Source organism: Crocodylus porosus, unplaced genomic scaffold (genome assembly GCF_001723895.1).
Source record: "Crocodylus porosus isolate Cpor-Errol unplaced genomic scaffold, CroPor_comp1, whole genome shotgun sequence".
In the NCBI taxonomy this organism is placed as follows: Eukaryota; Metazoa; Chordata; order Crocodylia; family Crocodylidae; genus Crocodylus; species Crocodylus porosus.
The window spans coordinates 69,228,569-69,256,400 of record NW_017728906.1 but is presented as its reverse complement, the minus strand read 5'-3'; the positions used below and the strand labels follow the sequence as shown (position 1 = coordinate 69,256,400).

Below are 27,832 nucleotides of genomic sequence, written 5' to 3'. Positions count from 1 at the left end.
GCATCCTGCTGGGCCAGCCATGCCCCCCTCAGCTCAGCCCTGTGGAAGGGAGAGAGGGCTGCTTTAGAATCCCTTAGCTTCCAGCCTGAGCCACTTCAGGCATTTGACTGATTTTTTTTCAGTCTAGAGGGGATGTTTGTGCAGTTACAAACCAGTTAAACCTAGCCAGGTTAGACTAACCTGCACAGATTGAATCAATTCACGCTCAGGTTTTTTAAATGTCTGTCCCTAGCTGGTTGAGGATGGGTGTGAGGTATATATATGTGGGGTGGGATTTGTAAGGGGGGGTGAGGGATTTATGGGGGTTGTGAAATGGTGTGAGGTTTGTGAGTGGGTGTCGGGGTGTGGGTATGGGAGTATGTGGGGTTTGTGAGAGGGTGTGGGGTGTGTGGTGCACAGCCCCCGCTGCCAGCAGCAGCAGACAGTGGGCCATTACCTCAATGGAGGAAAGGTGAGCCTGAACCAAGCCCTGGCTGACTGAGACTCTCAAGCCCTATCCCTTCCCCCTCTCCCTCCCACTTGGGATAGGGCTTAGGGTTTGCTGCCCTTTTTGCAATAAGCTGTTGCAGGATGGAACTCTGCCAGCCTGCAGAGAACTTTTTACAAAAGTGATAAATCTACATGTTTCTTTGCTAAAATGAAAAATCCACTTGTTTCTCTGTTCAAAGGGAAATCTGCGTTTTTTCCTGTTTTTCCATGGGAAACAGAAAACCCAGATTCCTGCTGATAACTTATATCAGTTTATGTGTTATTTCTGTCCCTGGTTCAGGTCTACTAATAGATGCAACAGTGTAATGGAGTGGACAGTCACGTCTGGCTTGCAGTTACCCTGTATTTTGTGTAATTGTTTTTAGCACAGCAAAATGGAGACAGATCACTACTTTATGTTTTACAACCAACTAGCAAGCTTTTTGGGTAGTATAGACCAATAGTATATTTTCTAGATATCTAGATATAATAGATAAAACATACATATTCAATGTGAGCCCAATTCATTATTTCTTTTGCACCTTGTACAATTACACTAGGGAACATGATTATACAGTTCACACCAATGATTCTCAACCACGATCCCATGGCACTCTGGGGTGCCTTGGAATCCTTTTAAGGGTGTTGTTGTGTGCCACACAATCTTATAAAAATGCCATTCAGATTTGGCATACCAGGTACAAGTGATCTGATGACAAAGCAGTTAACATATCCTCTGGTAGACCCAGAGATGTGAATAACAGCACTCTTAGGTCTGTAAACATAATTCACAAAATAAGCCCAGAGATTTGAAGCAGGAATCCAGAGTGTTAAAACATTCTGACCTGTTGTGACCTTTTTGAGGTTTTTGCAGAAACAGAATTATTCTATTTTTTTTTTTACTACAAAAAGTAAGTGAAATCAAAGAGCAGGCACTTTTCAAGGGCACTTTTCAAGGGGTGCCTTGCGTCTACTGAGGAGTGCTTTTGAAATTTATTATGGGTTGCCTTGAGTCTAGAAAGGCTGAGAACTACTACTCTATGTACACACATATAACTGCATAATTTAGGGGTTTTGAGTAAAGGAAAACAGATCCTTTGATTCATGGATCACTTTGTATTGACAAATATTTAGGATAGAGGTGCCCTAAAACACTGAAAATGTTAACAGATTATTTGAAATACACATCTTGGGGCTTGAGAAGATCACAAACTTCTTTGCAAATGAAAACAAAATAGCCAATCTGTAAATGAAATATATGAGTAATATATTTTCTAAAAATGTATACCCAAGAAATGAAAACTAACAATTAAAAAAAATAGCAAATATCTTTTTAAACCTATTTCATGCCAAATATACAGTCCATTTTAATTTTCATTACGGGTGCACCAATAGAGATTTTGGGGGCCGATACCAATAGCCTATTTTTAAGGAGGAACATCAGACGATACCAATCTGAGTTCCAATACAGCTGCATGCAGCTGGTAAGTCTTTTGTGGTGGATGGGGAGTGGGGAGGTAAGGGGCATGGGGGGGCAAATCAAGGCCCCTGTGGTGAGGGAGGGAGTGGGGCTGGGGTAGATCCTGCCAGCTGGGATGGGGTGGGGTGGGGCAGGGGATGGAGCTCCAGCTTGCCTGGGGGATGCAGGGCAGAGGACGTAGCTCCCGACACTGTACGCACCCTGGGAGGGAATGGGGGAGGGGTGTGCCCCCAGATCTGTGCAAGGGGAGGCTGCAGCTGGGACCGGAACAGCTCCAGGCTCTTCCTGGTGCATGGGAACTGTGCTCTTGGCTGCAGGGCCACACTTGGGACTGCACTCCCGACGCACGGGGCAATGCTCAGCGCAGTGATGGCATTGGAAGGCTGGCTACAATACTATCCTGTTGTGGAGTAAATTAGTTTACTCCAACCTAACAGGGGCACAAATATAGAGGATGAGACATTTACTTTGCAGCTAATTTGTCAACTGTGCAGTAAACATCTTATGCAGGTGTGCCCACTCCTATAGATTTAAAATGAAAAAAAGAGAAAAAAAAGATTCCTAATATTTATATTTTCCACTGTATTGCAAAGCTGAATCAGTTCAGATCATGGCATAAAAATACAAAGTACAAGAAACACAACTTAGCAAATAGCAGGTGTATCATTTATCTGTGTTTTATATGCAGTAGCACTATTCTACTCCAGCTTAAGTACAAAGGACTAGATCAATGGAGACTGGTTTACGTCCTAAAGCCCACATTATCTGTTACCATGTGGTTTGGGGAGATATGAGCAATGAGGGTATACAACCAAACCTGTGGGGGTAGGCCCTTCCTCCTCCCGATTCCCCACTCCATTACATGGATGATGTCCTCATATCTCATTCATAAAGCTGCACACATTCTGTTGCCAAAGTAGCCTTTACACATTAAGGGGTAGTCATAGTTTACCACAGGTTTTGCTTTCATTATTCCTGATATTCTGGATTCCCTCTCATTAATGCAAGGATTTATTTCAGGGGTGGGGTAAGAATAATGCTATAAAGATTTTTATCAATACTTAGCAGGTAGGCTAATAATCAGCCTCATTCCCATTCTTTTATTAAAATCAATATATGAAGAATTTCTGAATGTCAGTCAATATTTTTCCTTAATAGAAAGAAATACATGAGGACTGAATCTGAGGAACTTAATAGATCAGCCAAGATTAAGCAGGGATTGATTGGGGTGTGGGAGAGGGTGAAGGCTTCTACAGATTGTCTGCATTCTTTTGGGACTTGTAACAAACTTGCAGTGTCTATCATGTTTTATCCCATCAGGAACTGGGAAAAAAGTAACTGTAACAATTATAGCTTCCAGTACAAACCAGGGATGACTTCATCTTAATATGATTGAAAAAGTGCTATTATTCATCAAATTAATTATTTTGTGCTGAGTAAGCTGCCAGCATACATTAAACTGTCATGAATAAATTTACCCTCCTCCTTGCACGTGGTGCTGGCTCTGGAGTGTTAGGGGATGTAGATTCATTTGGTGTTTCTGAGGTCGAGCTAAGAGATGAGTTACTGCTTGAAAGTTCTTTGTTCTGCCGTTTAGTTCCAAATGGTAAAAGAGAGGCCACAAAATCTGACACATCCTTTTGCTCTTCTCTCTGAGAATCCTGCTTCAGTTTATAGGCCCGGTCATTAGCAATCACCTGGGACAACGGCATTCCAAAAGCCTGAGGAACAAATTCTGCAACAAGAAAAAGAGTATTTACTGTTAATTTCTTTGCAACGATCTAATAAAAATATCATCAGCCTCCTAATTCTTTAAATATATAATATAGTCTAAAATGTATATAGCAGGTTTACTTGGCAATCAGAAAGTGGGATAGGCAGTTAATCCTTCTGCTCCATCTCACCTGTTGGCAGTGGTGTATTATGAGCAACATTGCAAATGATGAGGTCCTAATGTGTTCAAGGCTATTATTAGTGACCAAGTGCTCTGAGTAGCAGGTGCGATCAGCTAAGCTGAGGATGAACAAGTACTGAGTAATAAGGTAACAATCTTTAATGAGGTGCAAACAGCTGAAAACAGGCTCCTTCTGCATGAACTGGCAAGTTTACTTAAAATCAACATAAACAGCTTTTAGTATTGAAATCAATAGGATTTTGCAAATGTTTAGCATTGTTTTCATTACAAATCTCTGCCACCTTACCCACAGGCATACCAAGAGGGTACCAGAATTTCACAATACTAACTCTCTAGCCTAGATAATAATATACTGACCAGAAAGTGCAGGATGACTGAACAGGGCAGGCATTGTACTAGGAGTCATGGTACTTGGGTTCAAATACCAGCTGTACTCTGTACTTAACTTTGGGAAAGTCATTTAAGCTCAAATCAAAGATATCTGGGTGCCTAATTCCCATTGTAATGACATGGTTGTTAACTATCCATGCATAGCTTTGCATGAATATCTGAGCCCTTGTCTGCATCTAAAAAAATGCTTCAACTATACCAGTAGAAGTAAAAAAATAGTAAGTGGGTGTAGTTATAATTGTATGAAGGTTGTTCTTGTCATTAACTTAGCCAGGCTAGAGGCAGACATTCAAAAATCCTGAGCCTGAATTGATTCAATCTTTGCAGGTTAGTCTAACCTTGCTAGGATGAACAGGTTTGTAACCCTACAGATATCCCCCCTGGACTGAAAAAATGCAGGCACATTCCTGCAGTGGCTCTGGCTAGAAGCCAGGGGGCACTACAGCAGCCCTCCTTTCCCTTCCACAATAATGAACTGAGTAGGAGGGGTGTGGCCAGGCTCTGGCAGGATGCTCTGATTAAGGAGGAGTTCCCCCCTTGCTGCTCCTGACAGACAACCAGGGAGTTACACAGCATTTACTTACACAGCAGGGAGTTAGTGTTTATCAGCCCATCAAGAAAACAAAAGCCACTCTCATTACTTCTTTTAGCTCCAAAGAGCCCTAAGCAGATGCTGTCCTGCCTGCCTTACACAGACACCTCTCAACATTAGCTAGCATACCATCTGCTGGAACAGACATTGCATAAACCGGTTTCACCCAAGTCACTTAAGTCTCACACTACATTCAACCAGGTTTATCTTAAACCAGTGGCTCAGCCAGTGGCTCAGCCATTTTCAAACTGGTTTATCTGCACTGAACATCTGTTCTGTTACAGGTTTAAACCAGCTTCTGATTACTTAAACCAGTTTATGTTTGTCCCTAGCCTAAGGTTACTTTTACACATGAAAGAGAATAAACTATACTAATGTCAGGCATATTTATAACATACAGACATAATAGATGTTTATTAGGGAAACCACACCAATCTAATTTTATCCAATCTAGTTACGCTAGTAAAAAAACTCCATGTCTACTAGGTCTTAGGTTCATTTGCAAGTATTATACCTTAAGACATTTTTCCTACAGTGATCAGCACAGAAATTGGTGCCATTTAACATTTCATTTAAATTTAAGTAATCCACATTTTCAGCACAAACCTGCAGTTAAGGCTAAGTGAAGACATTCATGGAGGTTAGAGGGATGTCAAACCATGTTCAAAATGGCCACCCAATCTAAGGTATGTTGGGATTCGGGGTGGAGGCCAGAGGAGAGTGGTTGGGGAAACAGGAGGGGCCAAACAGGCTTGAGGGGGGTTCAGAGGTCTGTGTGGGCAATGGGGGAGCAAGCAGGGTCTGCAGAAGGTTGCTGGGGTCTGGGAGGGTCTGGCAGGATCAGGAAAATGTGTGGGGTCCACAGGGGGTTGGGGGGGACGGACCAGGAACTATTTTTGCCCCTCAGCAGCACCCCAGGCCATCTTACACAGACATCCCTCCTACCCCACTCCCACTGACACTTACTTTCTTGGCTCCAGTCACAGCAAACATTGATAAATCTGACAGCACCTGGAGCAGCTTGTGAGATGGGGGTGGGGAGGGAGGGGAGTTAGCTGGTCTGTAGGGGTGGGGTGGGGTTAGAGACAGAGAGGCTAAAAATAGCCCAGTGCCAGGGAAACTGGTAGGGAAAGCAAACACTGATAAATCTGGTGGCACATGAAGGAACTTGTAGAATGAGTGCTTGTAGGGAAAGTGCAGCCCTGAGTCTGGAGCAAATGGCTGAGCTTTCCTAGCCCAGGGGTTGCACAGGTAACTGTATGGAAGTTTCATGCACTGATCCAACCTAGATCGAGTAAGTCTGATACTATATTGTTCTTAGTCTATGTTAAACTGGGTTCTGCCATTTTAGATTGGTCTGTGTGCACATATCTTCAATACAATTAGGGGTTTAGATTTATTTTTGAACAGGGAAACTGGGTCTGTAAACGTAAGGGCCACAGCTGGGCTAACTAAGTTAAATCAGGAACCCCCTTAACATCCCCAAATACCTGCACTTAGCCAAAAGGCCCATTAGAAGTACTGAATCAGGGTTCCTGCCCAAATTCCATAACATAGCATTGTTTTGTTAAAACAGCATGATGTGTATTAAGTCACCAAGAGCATTATCGCAGTGGAATAGAATGGCACTCCAAAAATTCACTGAATTTGTAACTGCTTCTATCAGGCATAAGACATGTATCTCCCTAGATGTCCCTCCTTGTGATGGGAGACTTCCTTTTATACTCTTTATCCAGAGTATAAAGCTGATTTCCAGACAAAGCATCCTTGCAGACCCATTCCAAGTTCCTAACCTAGGACAGTCACTGATTTCCATCTGTGCCAACGAGGCTAGGGACAAACATTCAAAAAGCCTGAGCCTGAATTGATTCAATCTTTGCAGGTTAGTCTAACTTGGCTAAGCTAAATCAGTTTGTAACCCAGACAGACATCCCAGAAATGCAGGAACATTATGCAGTGGCCCAGTCTAGAAGCTGGGGGGCAATCCTCCCTTTGCTTCCATAGGGCAGAACTGAGGGGGGCATGGTCAGGCCCTGGCAGGATGCTCTGATTATCCAGGGCTGCCTGGCAGAGAACGTTTATCACCCCTAACTCAGTGTTTATCAACTCATTAAGAAAACAAAGTCTCTCTCCATTAACTAATGGAGCTCTTCTTAAACAGCTCTTCCAAGGAAGGACATTAAGCTACCTGTTGATTAGCTCCAAAAAGCCCCTCTGTCCTCTCCCACAGAACAGAGCATAGCCAGTATGTGATCTGCTAGCTAATGGTGAAGTGTCTGTGTAAGGCAGAGGGGAGGGGAGAATAATCCCTGCTTAGCAGGGAGAAGCCAGGCAGACACTCTGTGCCTGCAAGTCTGTGCAAAGCTCCAGCCAGGAAGCAGAGGGGATAGGCCAGCCCTGCTGTGGAGCAGAGAGCCCCACCCAGCCCAGAAAGCCGGGATGCTGGGGGTGTCTGGTTTATCTTAAGTCACCAAGAGCTCTGGGACAGACACTGCATAAACCAGTTTGACCAAAATCAGTTAAGTCTGATACTACATTCAACCAGGTTTATCTTAAACCGGTTTCAGCCATTTTGAAACTGCTTTATATGCACTGAACATCTGTTCTGTTACGGGTTTAAACCAGTTTCTGATCACTTAAACCGGTTTATGTGTAATGTCTGTCCCTTGCCAAAATCAATTTGTGTCTCCCACCTGCTAGATATATGCATTTATCACCAGGTTACTCACAATTCTATGGTAATTCTACATCATTCAGTCTGCCTCTCTCTGTCATGTGGATAATAAATTCCATCTTGGAAATGACAAAACTCTTTCAACAATATTTTCATTCAAATTGATAATTTCCTGCGGGAAGTTTCAATTTTGACACGTCATGATTTTCCAACAAAAACAGTTTTATTGAAAAATTGCAGACCAATTCTAAGCAAAGCAACAGTGATCCGAATTACCGTCGTGCACTTTGCTGATTAAACAATAGCATCCATCATGCTGAAATGCAGACTAGGACAGTCATCCACTCCTATACTGTTCCACACTAGAGAAGTACAACATGATCTATCACAATGACTAGCTTTGATGTCTTCTTGGAAGCTCTGGATGTAATATGTGGGTGCCATCCTAGGGTACAGCAAACTAAATGGGAGCTAGATACTAAAGTAGCTGCCAATTCCACTATGTGAAATACAGCACAATCTATAAACTCTCCATTACATGTGTTTCCCAGAGTCCCCAGCATATGTTTTCACATGCAAATCAACTTGTTGATTCTGACCTATGAAGTTCTGTGGTTAAAACTGCTGAAACACTTGCACTAATCAGATTAAAATGTCAAGAATTAGGTGGAGAAAGCTGGTAACAGAATGCACTGAAAGAGGGGTCTTCAATTTAGGAATGCCCCTTCCTAGCTGATTAGCAATTTAGAAAAAATAGAGTTAGTTACTCTAACTAAATTTGAGTGTCCCAAGGCTGAACAGCAGGGTGCAGGAAGAATCTCTGGCTCCACTGAAGTAAATGGCAAAATTCCAACCAGCTTTAATAGTGTGAAGATTTCACCTATACTGTTCTCAGTGAGAAAACTGCAACTAGAACTCACTTCCCCAGCTACTTTTAGTTCATTGACCTTCACTGCATGAAGTAAGGCTTTTCTATTTAGTCAGAATTTTTCTGTGGGAAGGGTTTTGAATGAGGGTTTTTGTTTCCTTTAAATTAGGAGTTGCTTAAGTTCTCTAGTTGATGTTAGTACAAAACACAACACAATGTGATTTCTTAAAATATTTAATATGCCCAGAGAGCAGAATGGACATATTTTATAAATTAAACAAAATGAAGCACAATGTGGTGCTGAAAAGGCTTTGGAAAAATAGAATTCTGAGAAATTGCAATGAAAATAAAAAACTTATTAAAAATTAAGGTCTCAGTCCTTGGACCCGTGCTGTTCAATGTCTTCATCAGTGACTTGGATGAGAGTATGGAAAGCACTCTGTCCAAATTTGCAGATGATTGCAAATTATGGGGTAAAGTTAATACACTAAAGGGTAGGGAATGAATTCAGGTGGATCTGGACAGGTTGGAAAAGTGGGCGGAACAGAATAGAATGCAATTCAACAAGGACACGTACAAGATGTTGCACCTCAGGGGAAGGAATCATCAGTATGCTTACAAGCTGGGGAAGGATCTTCTCAGCAGCACAGCAGTGGAAAGGGATCTCAGAGTCGCTGCTGACACCAAGATGAACATGTGTCGTCAATGTGACGAAGCGATCAGTAAAGCCAACCACGCTTTATTATGCATTAGCAAGTGCACGACAAACAGGTCCAGGGAGGTGATACTTCCCCTCTATACCGCATTGTTCAGACTGCAGTTGGAGTACTGTGTCCAGTTTTGGGCACCGCACTTCAAGAGGGATGTCGACAACCTTGAGAAGGTTCAGAGGAGGGCCACTCGTATGGTTAGGGGCCTGCAGGCAAAGCCATATGAGGAGAGATTGAGGACCCTGGATCTCTTCCGCCTCTGCAAGAGAAGGCTGAGAGGTGATCTTCTGGGCGCCTACAAATTCATTGGAGGAGGGGCAGGGGCAGCAAGGAATAGGAGGTATTCTGTTTACCAGGTCACCCCTTGGAGTAACTAGGAACAATGACCACAAGCTGATGGAGAGCAGATTTAGGTTGGACATCAGGAAAAACATCTTTATAATAAGGGTTGGCATACTGCCAACATTACAGTGAACTACTGAAGAACTATAAGTAAAAGCAGTAAGAAATACTTCTAAATTTACAGAGAATGGGTGGAAAGTAAATATAGGAGGAGAAGAAAAAGAATGTTTCTAGAATTACTGGCAGCAATCAAAGAAAAACCAAATATTTATTCAGAGAGGTGTGTTTTCTCTAAAAATAACCAAGTGTCCTTAGTGAAGAACTCTATCAACTGCAGCAAAACTGCAGCTTAATAGGCCGCACAAACCTGAATTTAATTCACAGAAACTCAGCAAAATGCATGCTGAAGAAATCAACTTTTAAAAGTTTTATGGTGCACCTCTAGTGTTTTTGGAAGCAATGAAGCATTAAAATAAAACAAAAAGATCATAGCACATTCCACTGACTTAACCTATTATTCTCCAATATATCAGTCCTCACGTTTCTTCTGAATTTTATTATCTGGTTGTAGTTAGTGTTAAAGGAAAATATCTCACTACATTTTTTTAAGAGCAGGCTGTAGGAGAGGGAGTAAGGAATCAGCTTTGAGATCAAAAATTCCAGGAGAAATCCAATCCAGGAGTCATTGCTCCCTGGAATGTCAGGGTGCCTAATCAAAAAAAGGACACTTAAATTAGCATTCATACTGCTGTCAGGAGACAGATGAAAGGTAAAGGCTTTGCTTCTACTAACATTAAAATCAGCAGTGATTATATTAAGGGTGGGCAAAATACACCCCGTGGGCTGCATCCAACCCACAAAGGCTACGGACAGAAATTATACATAAACCAGTATATGTGATCAGAAACTGGTTCGAATCTGTTAACACAACACAAGTTCAGTGCAGATAAATTGCTTTCAAAATGGCCAAAACTTAAGATATATATGGATGGATGTAGTATCAAACTTAACTGATTTAGTTTAAATCTGTTTATTGAACTTCTGTCCCAAATTCCCTCCAGACCGAAGTTAGTTCACAGTCTCCCAGCATCCCACGATACTTTGCCCCTCCCCTGCAAACACTCCCCACACATAAGGTGAGTGGACTAGCTTTGGCCCAAGCTCTAGCACCTCCCTGGCTTCTGGCCTGGGCCACTGCAAGCATGTGTCTGCATTTTCGTAATCAAAAGTGAATACCTGTTCACTTGCTTATCAGTTCAATCTACACAGCTTAGACAAACCTGTGAAGACTGAACTGATTCAGCCTTAGGCTTTTTGACTGTTTGTACCTAGCCCAATTGATTGTTATCTGGCCTGCAAGTGGCAGGCCCTGGGCAAGCTCCGCTCAAACTCCTGCCCCTGCTGGTGAGCAGTGCAGGTGGCAGCTCTGGCCTCCGCTGGCACTATGGGAGATACTGGGCAGAAGCAGCCCTCTTGCCTGCCTGGTACCATGCAGTGACCTAGGAGATGAAGTCCAGCCTACCAAGGCCCTGCAGTGATGGTCTCCATTTCTCAGCTACCTTGGGGATACTGGGCAGAAGCAGCCCCACTCAACCAGCACTGTGCTGCGCTGCAATCCATGCTCAGTTACCGGCTTCTGTTGGTGGGCAGCACCCAGGGCCTGCTGGGCTGGATTACATGGCCCAGGCACCATTGGAAACACTGGACAGAAGCAGCCTTGCCCACCTGGCATTGCATGGCAGGCCCTTGGTAGGCCATGGGCGGGCCCTGGCAGCTCTGGCTCCAGCTACCACAGTGCTGGCTGGGTAAGCAAAGCCGCTGGGACATACTGAGAATCTCTTCTTCAAACCAATGGTGAAATGTTGTTGTTTCCCCCAAATAAGGCACTATCCTTGTCCCCTTGTTTAGAAAAAGCTTAGAGACATGCAGACGATAAAATGGACAGCTTAAGTGGCCATAAATAAGAAAGGGGTAGGAAGGAGAAGGACAATGATAACAGTAATAGCTGAAAATACTGACTGCAATATTTGGGTTGGGTGCTGCTCTCATGTTTAGTATTTTTACATCCAGCAAGATTTGTTGCATCCTGCTGTGATGAGTCACTCAAAGCAGGGAAAACAACTGAAAAAGGTACTTAAACCTTTTTCCCCCCCTTTTAATTAAATGCTGACAAATAGAGCTGTCAAAATGGCAAAACAAAGATGTTGACCTAATTAAAGAGCATTTAATTTAATTGTATTGTCTGTGATGACCTTAGATAATTAAGGGAATTATGCAGCTACTGAAACATTCACTTAGCCCTCAGTAATAAAATTATATAAACATCAGCTGTTAGGATGGTAGAAAGACCACAGAACTGGAGTTAGTCCTGAAATGCATGTGATTAAATTTCTTTCATAAAAAATGGATTACTGTACCCCTCAAAGGCACAGCATTTGTTGGGTATGAAGTAGGGGGCATCATATTAAGCAGGGATCAGAAAAACGGATACATTATTTATCACCCCCAGTCTGTTCCTGGTAGTGTGACTCACCTGCTCCAAGGCCAGTACAGAGGGAGAATTGGGAGGCGAGGCCAAGACTCCATGCCCTTTGTACTCCTTTTCAGGCACTGGGTCCATCCCAAGTGTTGTTCTTGGGCGCCCTAAACTGCAGTCTGCAGTTACAGAGCTTAAGACCAAGGAATGCTCATTGCACCCCTACACCAGACAGCCACAGTCTGGCCCACAAAAGCTACACACCCTGCTCTACCTACCTGTGTTATTTTCATTTCTCTCTCTATCTGCTGTCTCCTTCCCAGCCCCAAAACTAGTACAATTAGAGCCAGCCAGTTGCAGTCACTACTTGCAGGCAGAAAAACTGGGAAACAGTAATCATGAATAAGAGAGTGCTCAAGGCCTGTTTGTGTGAATATACCTATGCCTACAGTGCCAAGTATTTGTTTTGAACTGGTTGCCCAGTAATGGAAGACATTTTCATTATAAAATAAACAGTAGACATGCTTGCTAAGAAATCCCATCATGCAAGTGATCAGGGCAACACTTAGCTGACTATGAAGCATAAAAGAAAGGAGCTTTGCCTTGCAGTTACACAACACATAAATCATTGTTTGGTGCTGTAGGTGTGGCTGAGCCCTGAATTAAGAGTCACATGCTGCAATCACAGAAAGAGAGAACAATACTGAAAGGGTCCCTGTGGCCAATATGCTCCCTATGCAGTGGAAGGGAAAGCAAATCTGCAAACACAGCTATGATGCTGAACCTGTTGAGAAGGAACCTGGTTAAGCAGGATGCTGTCCTCATTGCCCTGAGAATCCACTTTACCTATTAGGCTAAATATTTACATAGCTGAGTGACCAAACAGAAAACACAGGCTGTATATTCACCCCCAAGAACTGTACCTTGTGCCCCAAGAGAGCAGTCCAGGCAGAGTGTCCTGCTGAAAAGGCTGGGAGGGTGCTATAGAATGGTACAGAGGTAGAATTCCATACTACCGCAGCCGCGGACCTAGATTTCATTGGTTTATGGCCATTTCTCCATTTTATGGACCATGTCCCTAACTTAGGTGATACCTCCATCAACCTAGCAGACTTCAAGGAAAAAGAGAAAATAAGGACTATGGCTCACTGGCCTTGTAGAATTTTGCCCACAGGTTTATGCCACTGTACAATATTTTGTACAGGGCTAGGGACAGATATTACACATAAACTGGTTTAAGTGATCAGAAACTGGTTTGAACCTGTAACAGAATGTAAGTTCAGTACACATAAACCAGTTTCAAAATGGCTGAAACCAGGTAGAAATAAACCTAGTTTAATGCTGTATCAGACTTAACTGATTTAGCTAAACCCGGTTTATGCAATGTCTGTCCCAGACCCCTTCCTGGTTCAAGTTTAACCAGAGTCCCCCAGCATGCTCTCTGGGCTGGGCTCTCTGCTCCAGTGGAGCAGGGCTGGCCCCGCTCCTCTACTCTGTAGCCTGAGCAGGGTCAGAGACATGGCAAGACACCAGCTGGCATGGCCCGGTTAAGGCAAAGTGGGCAGAGAAGGGGTTAATTCTTCCCTCCTTCCCCTCCCCGCCACTACATCCAGGGTCTGCCAGTCTGCTGGGAAGCAGTGGAGGTGGAGGTGGTGGCCAGGGCTAGCAAAACCAGTCCCTGGGGGCAGAAGGGACAGAGGGAAGAATTAACACCTGCCCCCTTCACCTTAATGGGGCCCTGTCAGGACAGTGTCTGGCCACATCCTGCCACTGGAGCAGCACGAGTATTGGGAAGGGCAGGGTTAAACTAACATGGAAGGATTGACTCAATTCAGGCTTAGGCTTTTTTAATATCTGTCCCTAGCCCAAGAGGGAAGGGTACAGGCTACTTCCATTATACTTACAGAGAGCAAATTTAAAAAGGAGGAAAAAAGAAAAAGAAAGAGAGACAAGTTTGGAATAGTCTGAAGGGAAAAAATATAGAATGAAAGTCCATGGAATCAGCTGGGTGACTATTAAAACAATACAAAAGAAAACAAAAAAATGTGGTTAAGATATGCATATCATAAAAAAGAAAAAGAAAATTAGGAAGCAGATAAAATACACAAGAATGAATAAGCACAATAACTTCTTGTAGCAACAGTTCAACACTACATAGCAAGATGCATTAGAAAGATATAATTAAAAATTATAAACTATATATTAATTAATTAAATATATAATTAAAAATCTAAGAAACACTAACAGAAATGACTATGAAGGCAACCAGATAATAGCCAAGTAATATGGTATGTACATTTATAAGGCATTTTACCCAAGAAGAAGAGGCATTAGAACACTCCTGAAAGTAAAACTGTAAGGAGTCACATTTTTTGGATAGTGAAAGAGACTCAGGTATTTATAATATTATCAAAATACGTAATTTATTTTTATATCTGGTACTATATTGAAAAATTAGTCATTAGCAGTTATAAGAAGTACATGACATTTGTTTAGAGTCTCAAAAAACACCAACTTTAAATAAATGCTTTTATAAGACAATATCAAAGTGGTACTGGCCACATGAGGTTAAAGACACCTATCATTTAAAAACTAGTTAAAAATCTGAAGACAGATAAGTGGACAGCAGTTCCTTGCGTAAGGAACTGTTTTGTTACTATCTGGGAAATAGGATGGAAAGCAAAAAGGATTTCTCACAAAACTTCATTACTTTATTTGCTCAAGAATACAGAAGGTAGTGAGGAAAAACCCTACAATACTGTGCAGTGTAATGGGTGATTCAGTTCAGCAGATACACTCTTATTTACACTGACATAAACATCATAAAGTGTGCTTTGTCTTCTTGAAAACATAACTATATTAAACAAACACCTTAGTGATCAGATAACGTATTGTGTGGATCTGGTCAGTATTACATTAACATGTTTTTACTGACAAACACAAGCTTTTATTGATTTTTTCTATTTCTGTCATAGCAAAGATATACTGCTACTTGAGAGTGACCTGCAGTCTGTTCCTGCATATGAATCAGCAAAACTGTTTGATCAATTTCCAATTGCAGATAGTTTGCTCAAAGAGACAAGGGTGCTTGCTTAGTCCAATGTGATGGTTAATAAAGTGCCAAACTGTCTGTGTTTTCACACAGTCTAAGACTTCTGGTTTGCCATTTATTCCCTAGCCTTAGTGTAGTGACAATGTATGACCAATTTTGATGCAGCTGCCTGCATGTGGCTACTGCATTTCGTACATATGCAGGTTCCTTCTAAATAGTGCTGAACAGTTCAATAAATAAAAGAGATACAAGTCTATGGAAAATTTATAAGACAAATTAAACTAAAATGTGTTAATAAATACTAAAATGCAGAGTGAATAAGTAACCAACTGCATCACACTACAACCCAGTCACTTTTATTTTAAAGCTGATACTTGATTTTAAGAAATATCTGGCAATCAAAAATATAGGTAAAGCAATAAGACCCAAGGGATGAACATTTGATGCAAAGTGTATTTAGTAGGTAGTATGTATAATATAATTATGCTATTGAATAACCTTAATCAATGGGGAAAACAACAAATAAATCTAAAAAGTCAACATGCCAAGAATCAAATTATTTTTCCTGAAAGTTATCAACAATCTTAATATAAGAAAGCTTTATTAAATGTTTTTTACATTTATTTTTCAAGCCAAGAACATAATATTCAGTTAATAAGACAAAAATATTATAATGAACAGGTATTTTTTCTAGAAATCTTCAAACAGGAATAGAAGTACAAAATACAATTTGGCCATATTTATACATCAAGTGATTTAGGAATCTAGGTACTGTTCTGGTTGATCCTTTACATATTAGCTTAAAAGTTGCTGTATCATGAATGTTTTTAGTCAATGGGTATTACCTTCACTGACAAGACTTTTATAACATTCTGCTTAGACCAGGGGACAAGTGTCATGCATTCAATTTGAATTTGAATGTTTTGAGATGGAAACAACTTGGGAGACTGTGTAGGCAGAATCAGTTTTACCTTACAGCCACATCCACATAAGCATGAATGTTTGGTTCCCTGGGGACAATTAGCAGCAGCACACCTTGCCACCAAATGCCCCCAGGGAACACCTGTACCACACACCCTGGGGTGCAGGCAGGTTACTCCGCGTGGGCTAGGGGAGGCTGGGATCATCACTGGGCTGGCCCCAACAGCTTTACCTGAGGTCCTAGGGGCCTCCTGAGGCTGCAGTAGCAGCGATCCTGCCGCTCAGTGTGGCTCTGGCCAGCCAAGCTCTGATTCTGAGTGGCACATACTGCCCCTGTATGCACTACTCTGGTTTTTTTTTGCATGGGGTTTTTTGATTCCTGGATATCCAGAGGTCAAACCACTCCCCCCCTGCACTGCTCCCTTCCGGTGCAGAGAATACCTAAATGTGCGGCACCACATACCACACAGCCATGCTCATCTGGATGCATGGGCAACTGGTGCCTCGAGACAGTGACAATGCGGGGGGGTGAGGGGCGGTCCTCTGCTCCAGCTGTCCTGCTTCCTGGCCCGCGCTCACAGTGGGGGCATTGGTGCTCCTGCCTGCCCCCCTGCCTGTTGCCTGAACAGGGAACACAGCCTGACAGGGAGTGCACCAGTGCATCCCTGTGCACTACCTACACATCGCTGCTGTCTGGACACAGCCTACCTGTCTGTTGGGAGAGGGTTTGGAGGCAAATGTAGAACAAAAGGACAGAAGCAATGAAGCTCATGAGACAAACTAAGCAGGGAGCTCCAGACACACAGAGGAAGAGCCAGGCAGAAGAACAGAAAAGACAAGCAGTATGCTTTGGCATGATATGGATATGGGAGCAACCATGGCTGAAATGGCAAATTGGGTGGAAAAATTCCATGGTTCAGAAGTAAACCATAAGCTGCACAGGAGGATTCTGGACCACCCCAGAGAACCTCAACTCAGACCAAAGAATACTCCAGAATTATGAGAAAACAGGGGCATAGAAATGAATACAGTGTTCATTATTTTTGTCCATATCTACCGATTCTTTGTGTTGCTAATAAAAACCAATAATATTAGAATCTTGATCCACATTCATTTGTGTCCAAATGCTTGTATACACTTGTATGCTGTGTACTTTCACTATTGTGTGCAGATTACCTCTAGATTAAATTATACCAGAAAATCCACTTACCTGAAATTCTGAGGATGGGAGGGGAGAATTTAAACCATGAGGAAACCAGAGGGATTAGCAGAGTCTAGTGGTTCTCAACCTTGTTTGTCCCAGGCAACCTCTCTTTAGACTCAAGCCCCATCCCCTGGAAAATGTCAGAACTTTGTTTTCACTCATTTTTGACTCCAGAAAAACAGAATAAGTCTTCTGTTCCAAAGAGTTTTGGATTTATCTTATAAATCAAGGTTGTGTGCCTAAGTGGCAACCTTGATTTCAAGGCATCCCAGGGTTAAGAATCACTGGTCTAGGGAGACTGAACATGTATTCAAAAAATATGTCTAGAAACCTCAAGCTGAGGGCGGTTCCTGGAATTAATCAAGAGTCTGTCCAAGCAGGGAGTTCACTTGAATCTATTTGAAACTGAATGTTCAGTAGTAGTGTTATTTTGACACATATTAAACAATTATTTCTGATTTTTTTTTTTAATGCTTACTTGGGTAACAAGAGTTGATGTTACAAATCATGGCAGCAATGAAAAGCTACTTTATAAAATATATTTTTTTTCCCTTGAGGAACAAATATCTGGATAATATACACTTAGGTAACACAGTCCAACCATTGAAGATATACATAGCAATTTCCTAAACAAAATATACAGCTTTTAGGTAAAGATATACTGATTTTATTGTTGCTGTACCTCTGTCTCTGATTCTGTCCTTCCCTAATGAGTCCAGTTTCTTTCTTAATGATTTCTTCCTCTTTTGTCCATCTGTAGGAGAAAGGATAAGAAATACATAAGAAGGAAGAATAAAGAAGTGTTGCATATGCACATACAGAGGCTCAGATTGTCTATGTTACCTGAGTGAGCACATAGAGAAAGGGAAACGTACAGGTTTTTTTTTCCTTTCGTGTGTCTCGTAAGTGCCAGAGACAGTCACAGGGAAGCACAGAGATTGTTTCTTTTGTGTGCCACAAACATGGAAAGGTGCAAAAAAGGGGGCAATAGTATGCATACCCACACATGCCAGATTGCATATAGTGGAAGCTGATGAATTTATGCATCAGTACTAGATTCTGCTGGAAGAATGGTAGGAAGCAGGTTCTCCAATTCTAAACAGTACTTATGTCTCATCATCATCAGCCATATTACAGTTACACTGACACAGTTGCTATCTTGTGGGATGAGTCAACAAATCCCAAGTATGAATTCTCCAGAGCAGTAGGTTCACTTGGTTGGCAAATGACCCAGCTTCAAAACCTGATTCCTCAGATAATAAGCTTGCAATCTGAGCATGGCATGTCCTGATTAGTCAGACAGAGAAGAATTTTAGAACAATTGTTTCAATATAGCATATTTTCCCAAGAGTTTTTAACATGTTAGGCACTGAAGATTTTGTGCAAGGTAGGCAGGTTTATTCTTGAAACAACTGTGTCAAAAGGTTGGCTACCACTATTTCCTGCAGCATCATTTTTTATAATGAAAAGTCAAAGAAAATGACATTTTTATTAGGTGTAAACACAATACTGAAGGTTATGTACCTGCTTTAACATGTCATCTTAAACATCCTAATCCCAGAGAAATATAATAGGCCTACACTGAATGTATGCACTACCTGAACTAGTGATTAATGGCTGTTTACTCTGACCTTGCTCTGTTTGTAATACTATTATATACTGCAAAAGGAAACTTTGAATACCTCCAATTAATCTGTATGGTGGGAAAGACAACAAGTAATTTGCCTCAACATGTTTTCTTACATCAAGTCAAAGGCACAAACAATGTTTTATGCTTAGGAGCTTATTATATGGGATTGAAAGGGACCTTCTTGGTCCTTGACATCAGTTCCCAAAGACATCTTTTTCCCCATTCAAACATTTACCAAGCTTTATCTTGAAACTGGTTAGTGGTTTTGCCCTCTCTGTACCTATTGGAAGACAGTTTCAGAATGTTGTAACTCTGACTGTTAGAAACTTTTCAATTTCCGGCCTAAATATGTCTACAGCCACTTTATACAGATGTGCGCTTGTGCCAACATTGTCTTTTACCTCAAATAACTTGTTTTCCTTCCCTGATATATTTTTATACTGAAGTCATATCCCCTCTCTCAATCCTTACTTTGCCAGCATGAACTAGTCAAATGCTTCAGCTCTCCTTTCATTGTATGGGCCCTCATTTGCCCCGATCCTAACAGCCCTTTTCTCAACCTGTTCCAGTTTGAGGTTATTTTTCTTGACCAAACACCAACTGTACACAGCATTACAGACATTGTCCTACAACAGCTTTGTACTTGCTCCTTTGCCTGTTTCACAGATGCATCAGAGTCGTCCTGTGATTAATATACCCAGGTCTTTCTCCTTCTCTGTCACTTCAAATACGTGGGCTGCAAGCTTACAGATGAAATTCTTCTTTGTCTAACAGCATGCTTTGCACTCTATACTTACAGGCAAGGGACAGACATTACACATAAACCGGTTTAAATGATCAGAAACTGTTTTAAACCTGTAACAAAACAGATGTTCAGTGCATATAAACCAGTTTGAAAATGGCTAAAACCAGTTTGAGATAAACCTGGTTGAATGTAGACTTAACTGATTTGGGTCAAACTGGTTTATGCAATGGTTAAGTTAAACCAGACTCCCCCAGCATCGTCTCTGGGCTGAGCTCTGTGATCCACAGCAGAGCTGGCCCCTCCCCTCTACTCCCTGGCTGCAGCTCCCACAGGTGTTTGCTTGGCTTCCCCCTGTTACCCCATCCCCTCCGCCTTACACAGGCACCTCTCAGCATTAGCTAGCATACCACATGCTGGCTATGGTCCCTGCTGTGGAAGACTGGTTCCTTCCTTGGAAAAGCTGTTTAAGAAGAGCTTGAACTAATGGAGAAAGGCTATGTTTTCTGATGGGTGATAAACACTGAATTAGGGGATAAACACTGTGTTATCAACTCAGTAGACTGTACAGGAGGAGGTGGGGGGAACCCCTCCCTAATCAGAGCATCCTGCCAAGGCCTGGCGACACACCCCTCAGCTCAGCATCAGAAGGGAAGGGAGGGCTGCTCTAGTGCCTCCCCCCCGCTTCTAACCTGAGCCACTGCAGGCATGTGGCTGCATTTCTGGGATGTCTATGCAGTTACAAACCAGTTTAGCCTAGCTAAATTAGACTAATTTGGAAAGACTGAATCAATTCAGGCTCAGGTTTTTTGAATGTCTGTCCCTAGCCACAAAGTTTTTCAGCAGGTGCATTACAGTCTAATTAACAGTATTACTCATTCTTCAAAGCAGTGGTTCTTAAACTTTTTTGTACCAGGACCCATTTGTAAACATCAATGGCCGGTCTTGACCCAGTGCCCCTCACTCTCCACCTGCTGCCTCCACCCCCACCTCCAGACCCCATCTCCCCAGTATGTGGGGCAGGGAGTGGGTGTTTGGGGTGGGGAAGTGTATGTGGGGTGCGGGGGGGGGGGGCAACCCAGGCAGCCTCTTGCAGGTTGGAACTCTGACAGCCTGCAAAGGGGAAAGCCATGGTTTCCCATGTTTTTTACCTTTAAGGGAGAATCCATTTTTAAACTTTGATCCATTTTTAAAGTTTGTTCATAACCCTTTCATAATATTCTTGTGACCAGCTTTTGGGTCACAACCTAAAAACAGGTTGAAACGCTGCTTTAAAGGGTACCCACAATACCACTGGCTAGATAAAGCTGTTTCTGTACACTTTTTAATATAAAATGGTAATACTGTCTCTGTATATGTTATGGTACAGAACACACATCTTCAAATTCAGCTGTTAAATGCACTACCGGAAATCCATTTATAATTAAAAAGGCCTGCACCTGCATTTCTCTCTTCTTTTTGAAAAGATGAGATTTGTCTTTCAATCAGGGCATTTTAATGATTTGAATTCCAATTCTACAGTAGACTTTTGATAAATGACTAATCCATCTTGGCTGCTTACAGACATGAAAAGAAACCTCAGTGCTTTACTTTCAGCTCACTACTGCTCAGACCAGCTGGGCTGCCTCCCACCCCCGGCGCGATGTAACGTGGGGTCTCGGGAAGCAGCCCAGCTCGGCCGTCTTCCGCTCCCAGTGTGATGTAGCAGGGGGCATTGGGAAGCAGTCCAAATGGGCTGCCTCCCATCCCCTGCCAGATCTTGCACTGAGGTTGGGAAGTTAACCCAGCTGGACTAACTTCTCATCCCCAGCCTATGCTCAAAACATTTCAACTTTTTAAACGTTTCGAACAACCTCAGTTTTTTTTGAGGCTATTAAGACGGCCTTTGTTTTGTTCCAATTTTACTGTTTCAACCTCAAAATTCGTTGAAACAGTGTCAGAATGAAACAGTCGGTGAAATTTTGCACAGCCCTACTAAATACAAGGAGAATGGATCCAACCATAAATTAAGACAATTTGTCTAGAACAAGTGAATAAATATAGATATAGCCCTTTGATTTTGATACAAAGAATAGGCTGATTACCCTTAGTTGCAAATTTTAAACTCAGGAAACCTTTTCTCAGAAAATTACTTGCATGAATAGACCCTTTGATTTCAGTTTTAGAATAACTAATCAGTAAGGGCACCTATACATGTGCATCAAGGCTGCTCCAGTGCGCTGTAATTACACTTGATTAATTGAGTCTTCTGGAGCATGGTAATTACTGCATCACATGCATCTGTGTCCCTGCACTGAAAAATGGCGGCAGGAGCACTTTAACTAAAGGTCGTTCAACAAGCTTTAGTTAAAGAGCCCCCACCGCCATTTTTCAGTGTGGGGTGCTCTGGACACTTTAATTAAAGCAGCTTTCAGAGCCCCCCTAACTGAAATGCTCCCCCCCCGACACACACACACTCCTGGAGCACATGTATGAATGGCTTATAGGATGGGATGAACATGAATGTTTTCTATATTGACAACCAGGTGATGAAGAGCAGCACTCTGGAAATGGGTATTATAACTTGAATTAGAAATTGAACCATCATCCCTTGAATCAAATGATTACCTGCAATACAGAGGGTTTGACACAGTGTCCCAGGAAGTCCTTTATGTCTGGAGATCCTGCTTGCTAACTATGTGTGTATATCCAGTTGATTCTCCCTCCCCTTCCACATAATTCTTGTGGATTGGAACATCTGTCTTATTGCTCACACTCAGAAGCCAGGAGTTAGCTCCAGGGAGAGACTATGTAGATTGGGAATGTTACACACTTTGATTTTTTATCTTACCAGGTTTCTGTCAGCAGAGAACTGGGGTACGTAAAACTCCACTTTCCTTCTCCCTGCTCTCTGGTAGTCAGCATAATCCCCCCACTCCCTCTGCCCAATGATCTAAAGAAGCTCATTATGCCTCTGTCTTCTCCAAACTTATCTATTTAAGCTCACTATTCCTCTATCTTCTCTAAACTGAGCTACTTAAAAGCAAATTGCTCATTGAGAATGATAGGGAGACAGGTAGGGACAGAGCGCTGCAACCTGCCACCCTGAGCCACTGCCACTTGCCAAGAGTGGGGGAGGTGAAAAGCTTGCCCTGCTATCAGCACCCCCCACTGCTGCCACATCCAAGGGGTGGCCTGCCCCCCCCCGGCCCTGCTCCTTGGAAGTGGTGGTGGCGCGGGGTGCTGGCAGTGCATTGCTGGCTTCTCCTCCTTGCTCCATCCCCACCATCATGGCAGCGCTTCGCTGTGCCAGTCCATCCCCACTATACCCCTCTGCCAGGGACGGAGCACCACTGTGACAGCAGAGACAAAGCTAGCCACTGCCTCTAAGGAGCAGGGCTAGGGGGTCGAGGCCAGAGCAGGGGGGCTGAGGTCAGCACTGCGCTGCCAGCACCTTGCACCACCACTGCCTCCAAGGAGCAGGGCCGGGGGGGGGGGAGGGTGCCAACACCACTGGCCTCGCTCCCTCCCTACTTCATCCTCTCCATCATGGTTGTGCTCCGCCATTCCAGTCTGTCCCTCCTGTACCCCTCTGCCTCCAAGGAGCATGGCGGGGGGGGGCCCCCGAGGCCAGCTCCACTGGCCTTGCCCCCCCACTCTGGCCCTTTAGTCCCAGCTGTCATGGTCATGTCTGTCTGTCTGTGCAGAGCACTCTAATTGGTTGTTTCAGTAAGCATTATGATTGGCTGCCGAGACAACCAATCAGAGTGCTCATAAAGCATTATGGACAGACAGACAAACTAAGGCTTTTATTCTATTAGAATAGGTTGCTTTTTTTGGTTTTACTCTAGTTCAGAGTAAAAGCTTTTCAGAATAAGGATTCTCTTTGCATTACGTGTGTATATCCAGGCTGCCTGAAGGGAGCGCATTCGGATACAATACAGATCAGAGAAACTTGAACAATCACATATTCAAGCTCGTTAACTAGTGCTAAATGCCCTCTAGGCATCTTAAAGTTATGTCACTTGAGGTGAGGATTATTTTTGACCTGTGCCAGGCAGCTTGATTCAGCATAACTTCTAAATGTTCCAAGGAGATAAAACCACTAATATGTGGTCCTCCAGGATCCCAGGAGGCACCAACCCCAGGTGGATTAGCTGTCTTCCTGGAGTCTGATACCCCTGCAATGACAGGCTGGACAGAAAAGCAGTGACTGAGTGAAGGGAGGAAGCAGGGTGGAGAGCTGTCAGGCTGCAGGGAGGCCCACTAGGGGCACATAGGCAAAGCAGAGGAAAGTAAAGGGGATGAGAAGGAGGGAAGCTGCTGAGGTGCAGGAAGGTCCAGCAAGACACACACCCACACAGCCCCAGCACACACACATACACACACACGCCCCATCCCCAGACTTGCTTTTGACTCCTGTTGCAGCTGAGCAGCACAGATAGGGTATGGAGATGGCTGTGACAGAGGGTGGTAGGGAGAGAGGGGCATATCTGACTGCTTGGGTCTGCACAGAGGTAGGTGAAGTACACATGAGGGACAGGGTGGGGTGGGGAGAGGGAGGGAGTATATTTATGCATGCACCCTCTGCTTGAATAATTCTAACCAGGAAAAGCACGGAGTACAGATGCCTCCTCAGCCTGATGAAGGGTACTTGTACCCAAAAGCTTGCAAAGAAGAATTTTCCCACTATTTGAGTTGTTCTAATAAAATATATCAGATTTATACAAAGAACCTTGTCAGCTAACTTGTGGTGTGCCTGCCAACAAGGCTGCCCCCAACTGTTTTAAAATACTGAGAAATAACCATATTCAGTTAAATAGATTTTTGGCTCTTTTGAGAGTCAGGTACCTGAATACACTGATATCTAGGAGTTCTCAAAGTAACCATCAAATAGTCCTACCCACATGAACCTCCCTTCCCTGTGTATCTGAGGCAAAGGCCATTGCAATCAATAGGGGCCTTTCCACTGAATTCATTAACACAGGTTATGCCTCGAGGAGTCTAACAAAGGGTGCCTGGAGTCTGATAAGGTTACAGCTCAGCTAGAATTTAAGTTGTCATTGACCTGGTCCTGAACCTTGCAAAGTGTGAATTTCAGTCTAAGTTAGGGAGAGGTCATGCAAAGTAAATAGTATATGATTATGTTATTCCATATGTAATTATGATTATGTAATGCACTTACACGACAGTGTAAAGTTCAGTGTTGCACTCAGTGCCCACTGAGTTTGGCAAGCTCTCTTCTGGAGTGCTGTCTCATTCCATGCTGGGTATTCACAGGTCATTATTTCATGCAAATCTACAGTGTACAAGAAAACTCCACACCCCATGCATTTATGTAGTACAGAGAAACCAGAGACTGGACATCTCATCCCTGGGCTATTTGCTCTCCACTTTCTGTGCCTCCTCTGTACCCACATGAAACCTGTATTCTTTGTTACTTTTTTAAAAGCATGGATGGAAATGGCTCCTGAGCCACCCTTATCTTAAGCCTGGTGCTTAGAACACTCTTTTGGAAGGAAGAAGATGTGGGTTTGAAACCTTTCTTCAGGCTGATTCATGCTTAAAATTCAGGTCTCTCAGAGATCTAAGCTGAGCCCAGGAGGGGAATTCAGCCTGTGAATCCTATTCTTATAGAGGAGAGCCTATGTCTGGGAAAGAAGAAGAATTTCAGAAATCCCCTTTCCCCCTCTCCAAATGAATCCTATTAGCCGGAGTGCAGGCTGTTGTGAATCACATTCCGAAGCACCTAACTCTCCCCATGCACTATGTAAGGGATATATATTATAGGAAAGCAGGGCTGGAAGGGACTTCACAAAGTTGCCCAGTCCAGTCTCCTGCTCAAAGTTGGATCATCCCTGACTATTCCATCTCAATGAAGTGTCTGTCTAACCCAGTGGTTATAAACCTTTTTGGATGATGGGCCACATGGGCAGTCCCTGTGAGGGCAGGATCCAGCTGGTGGACCCAATCCAGTACCCACAGGGGGGTTGGGGGCCACCCAACCCTGATTCAGCTCAATGGGGGAAAGGGGCTTGGACTGGCCTGGGGTGGGGGGAGAGGGGAGTCCCACCCATCCCAGAAAGCATGCGGAGATGTCTGGTTTATCTTAAACCAGCAAGGGGTCTGGGACAGACATTGCATAAATTGGTTTAAGCCAAATCAGTTAAATCTGACACTACATTCAACCAGGTTTATCTCAAACTAGTTTCAGCCATTTTCAAACTGGTTTATGTGCATTGAACATCTGTCCTGTTACAGTTTCTGATCACTTAAACAGGTTTATGTATAATGTCTGTCCCTAGCCTGAGAGGGTTACTGAGTAAAGAAATAAACTCATTTATTTGGCATGCTCCTTTATCTACAAATTGTGTTTCTTATCCATTTAGGGAAGAAAATTTTGGCCAGTTATACAATTGAAAGTTATTTTCACAAGGGGTTATCTGGAAGGTAAATACTATCCTGCAGCTCATCTATCAAACAAGAATGAGATGATAATTTTGATAATGAGTGGAGTGTGATGTTATATTTCTCTAATGTAGCTTTATGGATTGTAATTTTCATTTACTGAAATATTACTAAACAAGTAAAATCATGTGTAAAGAATTTGAGTATGTTTACTTAAAATTTGTGTCTGAAAAATAATTACAAATGACAAGTTTCTTGTCTCCCCTGAATTTTCATGAGATTTTCTCATTACAAACTTTTGTACTAGCCTTAACTCCTCAACCAGGGATTCAAAAGTCAAGCTGCATTCTTTCTGGTTTGTAGATCATCACCAGTAATAAGGACTCTGCAATCAGAAAGGAGTTACCAATTCTATTGACAATGCATGGTGGTATAAATTCTTCCTCATTCTTTTAAAGCTGTCCTTTGTAGTCATAACCCCTTCTTCTGGTCACAAAATAAAGCAGATTTTGCTTCTCAATACACATATGGATCAGATCCATTAAGAAAGATGCTGTTGTTTTAACTTAGTCATTTTTCTGACCATAACTACACTTTTAATAAACCTTGCATGATATTTTTTTTTAGATTAACGTGCTGTTGAAATGTATTGTCTCCATATAGTAACTTTTAAAACTCTGCCAGCTGCAACACAGAAGGAAGGTAAACATTTTTTTTCCTTAGTGGGACACAGGCCAAAAGCTTTTTGCCCCACAGGACATAAAATCATCGTAAATATTGAAGCACTTTGCCACAGTTGTCTCTCTTCTCTCTCTGCCATTCAACCCCTACACCATGGTTTATTATAGACTCAGACCCCTCAAAACTACTGAAATTTGCATTTTGCATACTCTTTTGGCTGAAGGTCTGTTATTTTTACTTTATTCTAAGTATTATTTTTTATTTTATGCCCCATACCTCTCTGCCTACTAGCCTATGGTTTAACAAGCAAACAGAATATGGTAATAACACCCCAGACTGTTACATGATAAAACACCTGTTAAATAGATACCAAAAGGAGCTAAATACACATGCTTTTTTTTTTTTTTTAACATGTTCTTTTGGTATTTTTAAAAGTCATGAAAAGTATTTCAAGTGCAATGCTGACCATTACTGAAAGCCTGCTTTAGGATTATAAGAGATTCACCCTTGGACTTTTAGGTGAGAGACAGAAGTTGCATATAAACTGGTTTAAGAGATCAGAACCTGAGTTAAACCTGTAACAGAACATAAATGCAGTGCACATAAACCAGTTATAAAATGGCTGAAACTGGTTTAAGATAAACCTAGTTTAATGTAAGCTTAACTGATTTGGGTCAAACTGATTTATGAAACTTCTGTCCCAGACCCCTTCCTAGTTCAAGTTAAACCACAGGTCCCCAGCATCCCAGTATCTTTTGCAGCCCTGGACTTGGCTATGTTGTCTGTTCCAGCAGAGATGGGTTGTGGGAGAGGCAAGGACTGTCCCTGCCCCAGGCAAACCCTGGCTGGGGTCTGGGGCCAGGGAAGAGGGTTAAACCCCCCTTCCCACAGTTAAACCCTGCTTCCCCCAAATACACTTACTGAAAGTTAATCCAGAGGCACCTGGAAGCAGGAAGAGGAAGTGAACACAGCCCATGCTGGCTACCTGCCAGAGAGCCCTACTTTAGCACCCCCTACCTTCTGTCCTGAGCCACTGTAGGCATGTGACTGCACCAGCATCAAAAGTACATGTGTGCCCAGCTGTTTCTCAATTTAATCTCTGAAGCTTAGACTAACCTGCAAAGACTGAATCGATTCAGCCTCAGGCTTTTTGACCATTATTACTTAGTCCTGATGCTTTTCATCAATTACTAAGAACCAAATGTAATAAAAGATTTAATACAGGTGTTGCAGCACCGATTGCTTTGGCCTCTGGTCCCTGTAATGGAACAGCAAATTTAGAATTAGGTGCCTAAATTCC

At 42.7% G+C, this 27,832-nt stretch overlaps 1 protein-coding gene across 4 annotated transcripts in view; it reads right to left on the bottom strand.

The window, feature by feature from the left end:
• The window catches only part of ARHGAP6 (Rho GTPase activating protein 6), a 284,210-nt gene that overhangs the window by 48,006 nt on the left and 208,372 nt on the right, over positions 1 to 27,832 (bottom strand). For 3 of the 4 annotated variants that reach the window (XM_019529331.1, XM_019529333.1, XM_019529332.1), the window contains exons 3-4: positions 17,775 to 17,846; positions 3,427 to 3,683 (exon numbers count right to left, since the gene is read on the bottom strand). In XM_019529331.1, the coding sequence (XP_019384876.1) occupies positions 3,427 to 3,683; positions 17,775 to 17,846 (329 nt within the window). Of the gene's footprint in view, positions 1 to 3,426; positions 3,684 to 17,774; positions 17,847 to 19,365; positions 19,502 to 27,832 lie in introns of those variants that run through there. The other variant, XM_019529334.1, reaches the window with a different exon arrangement.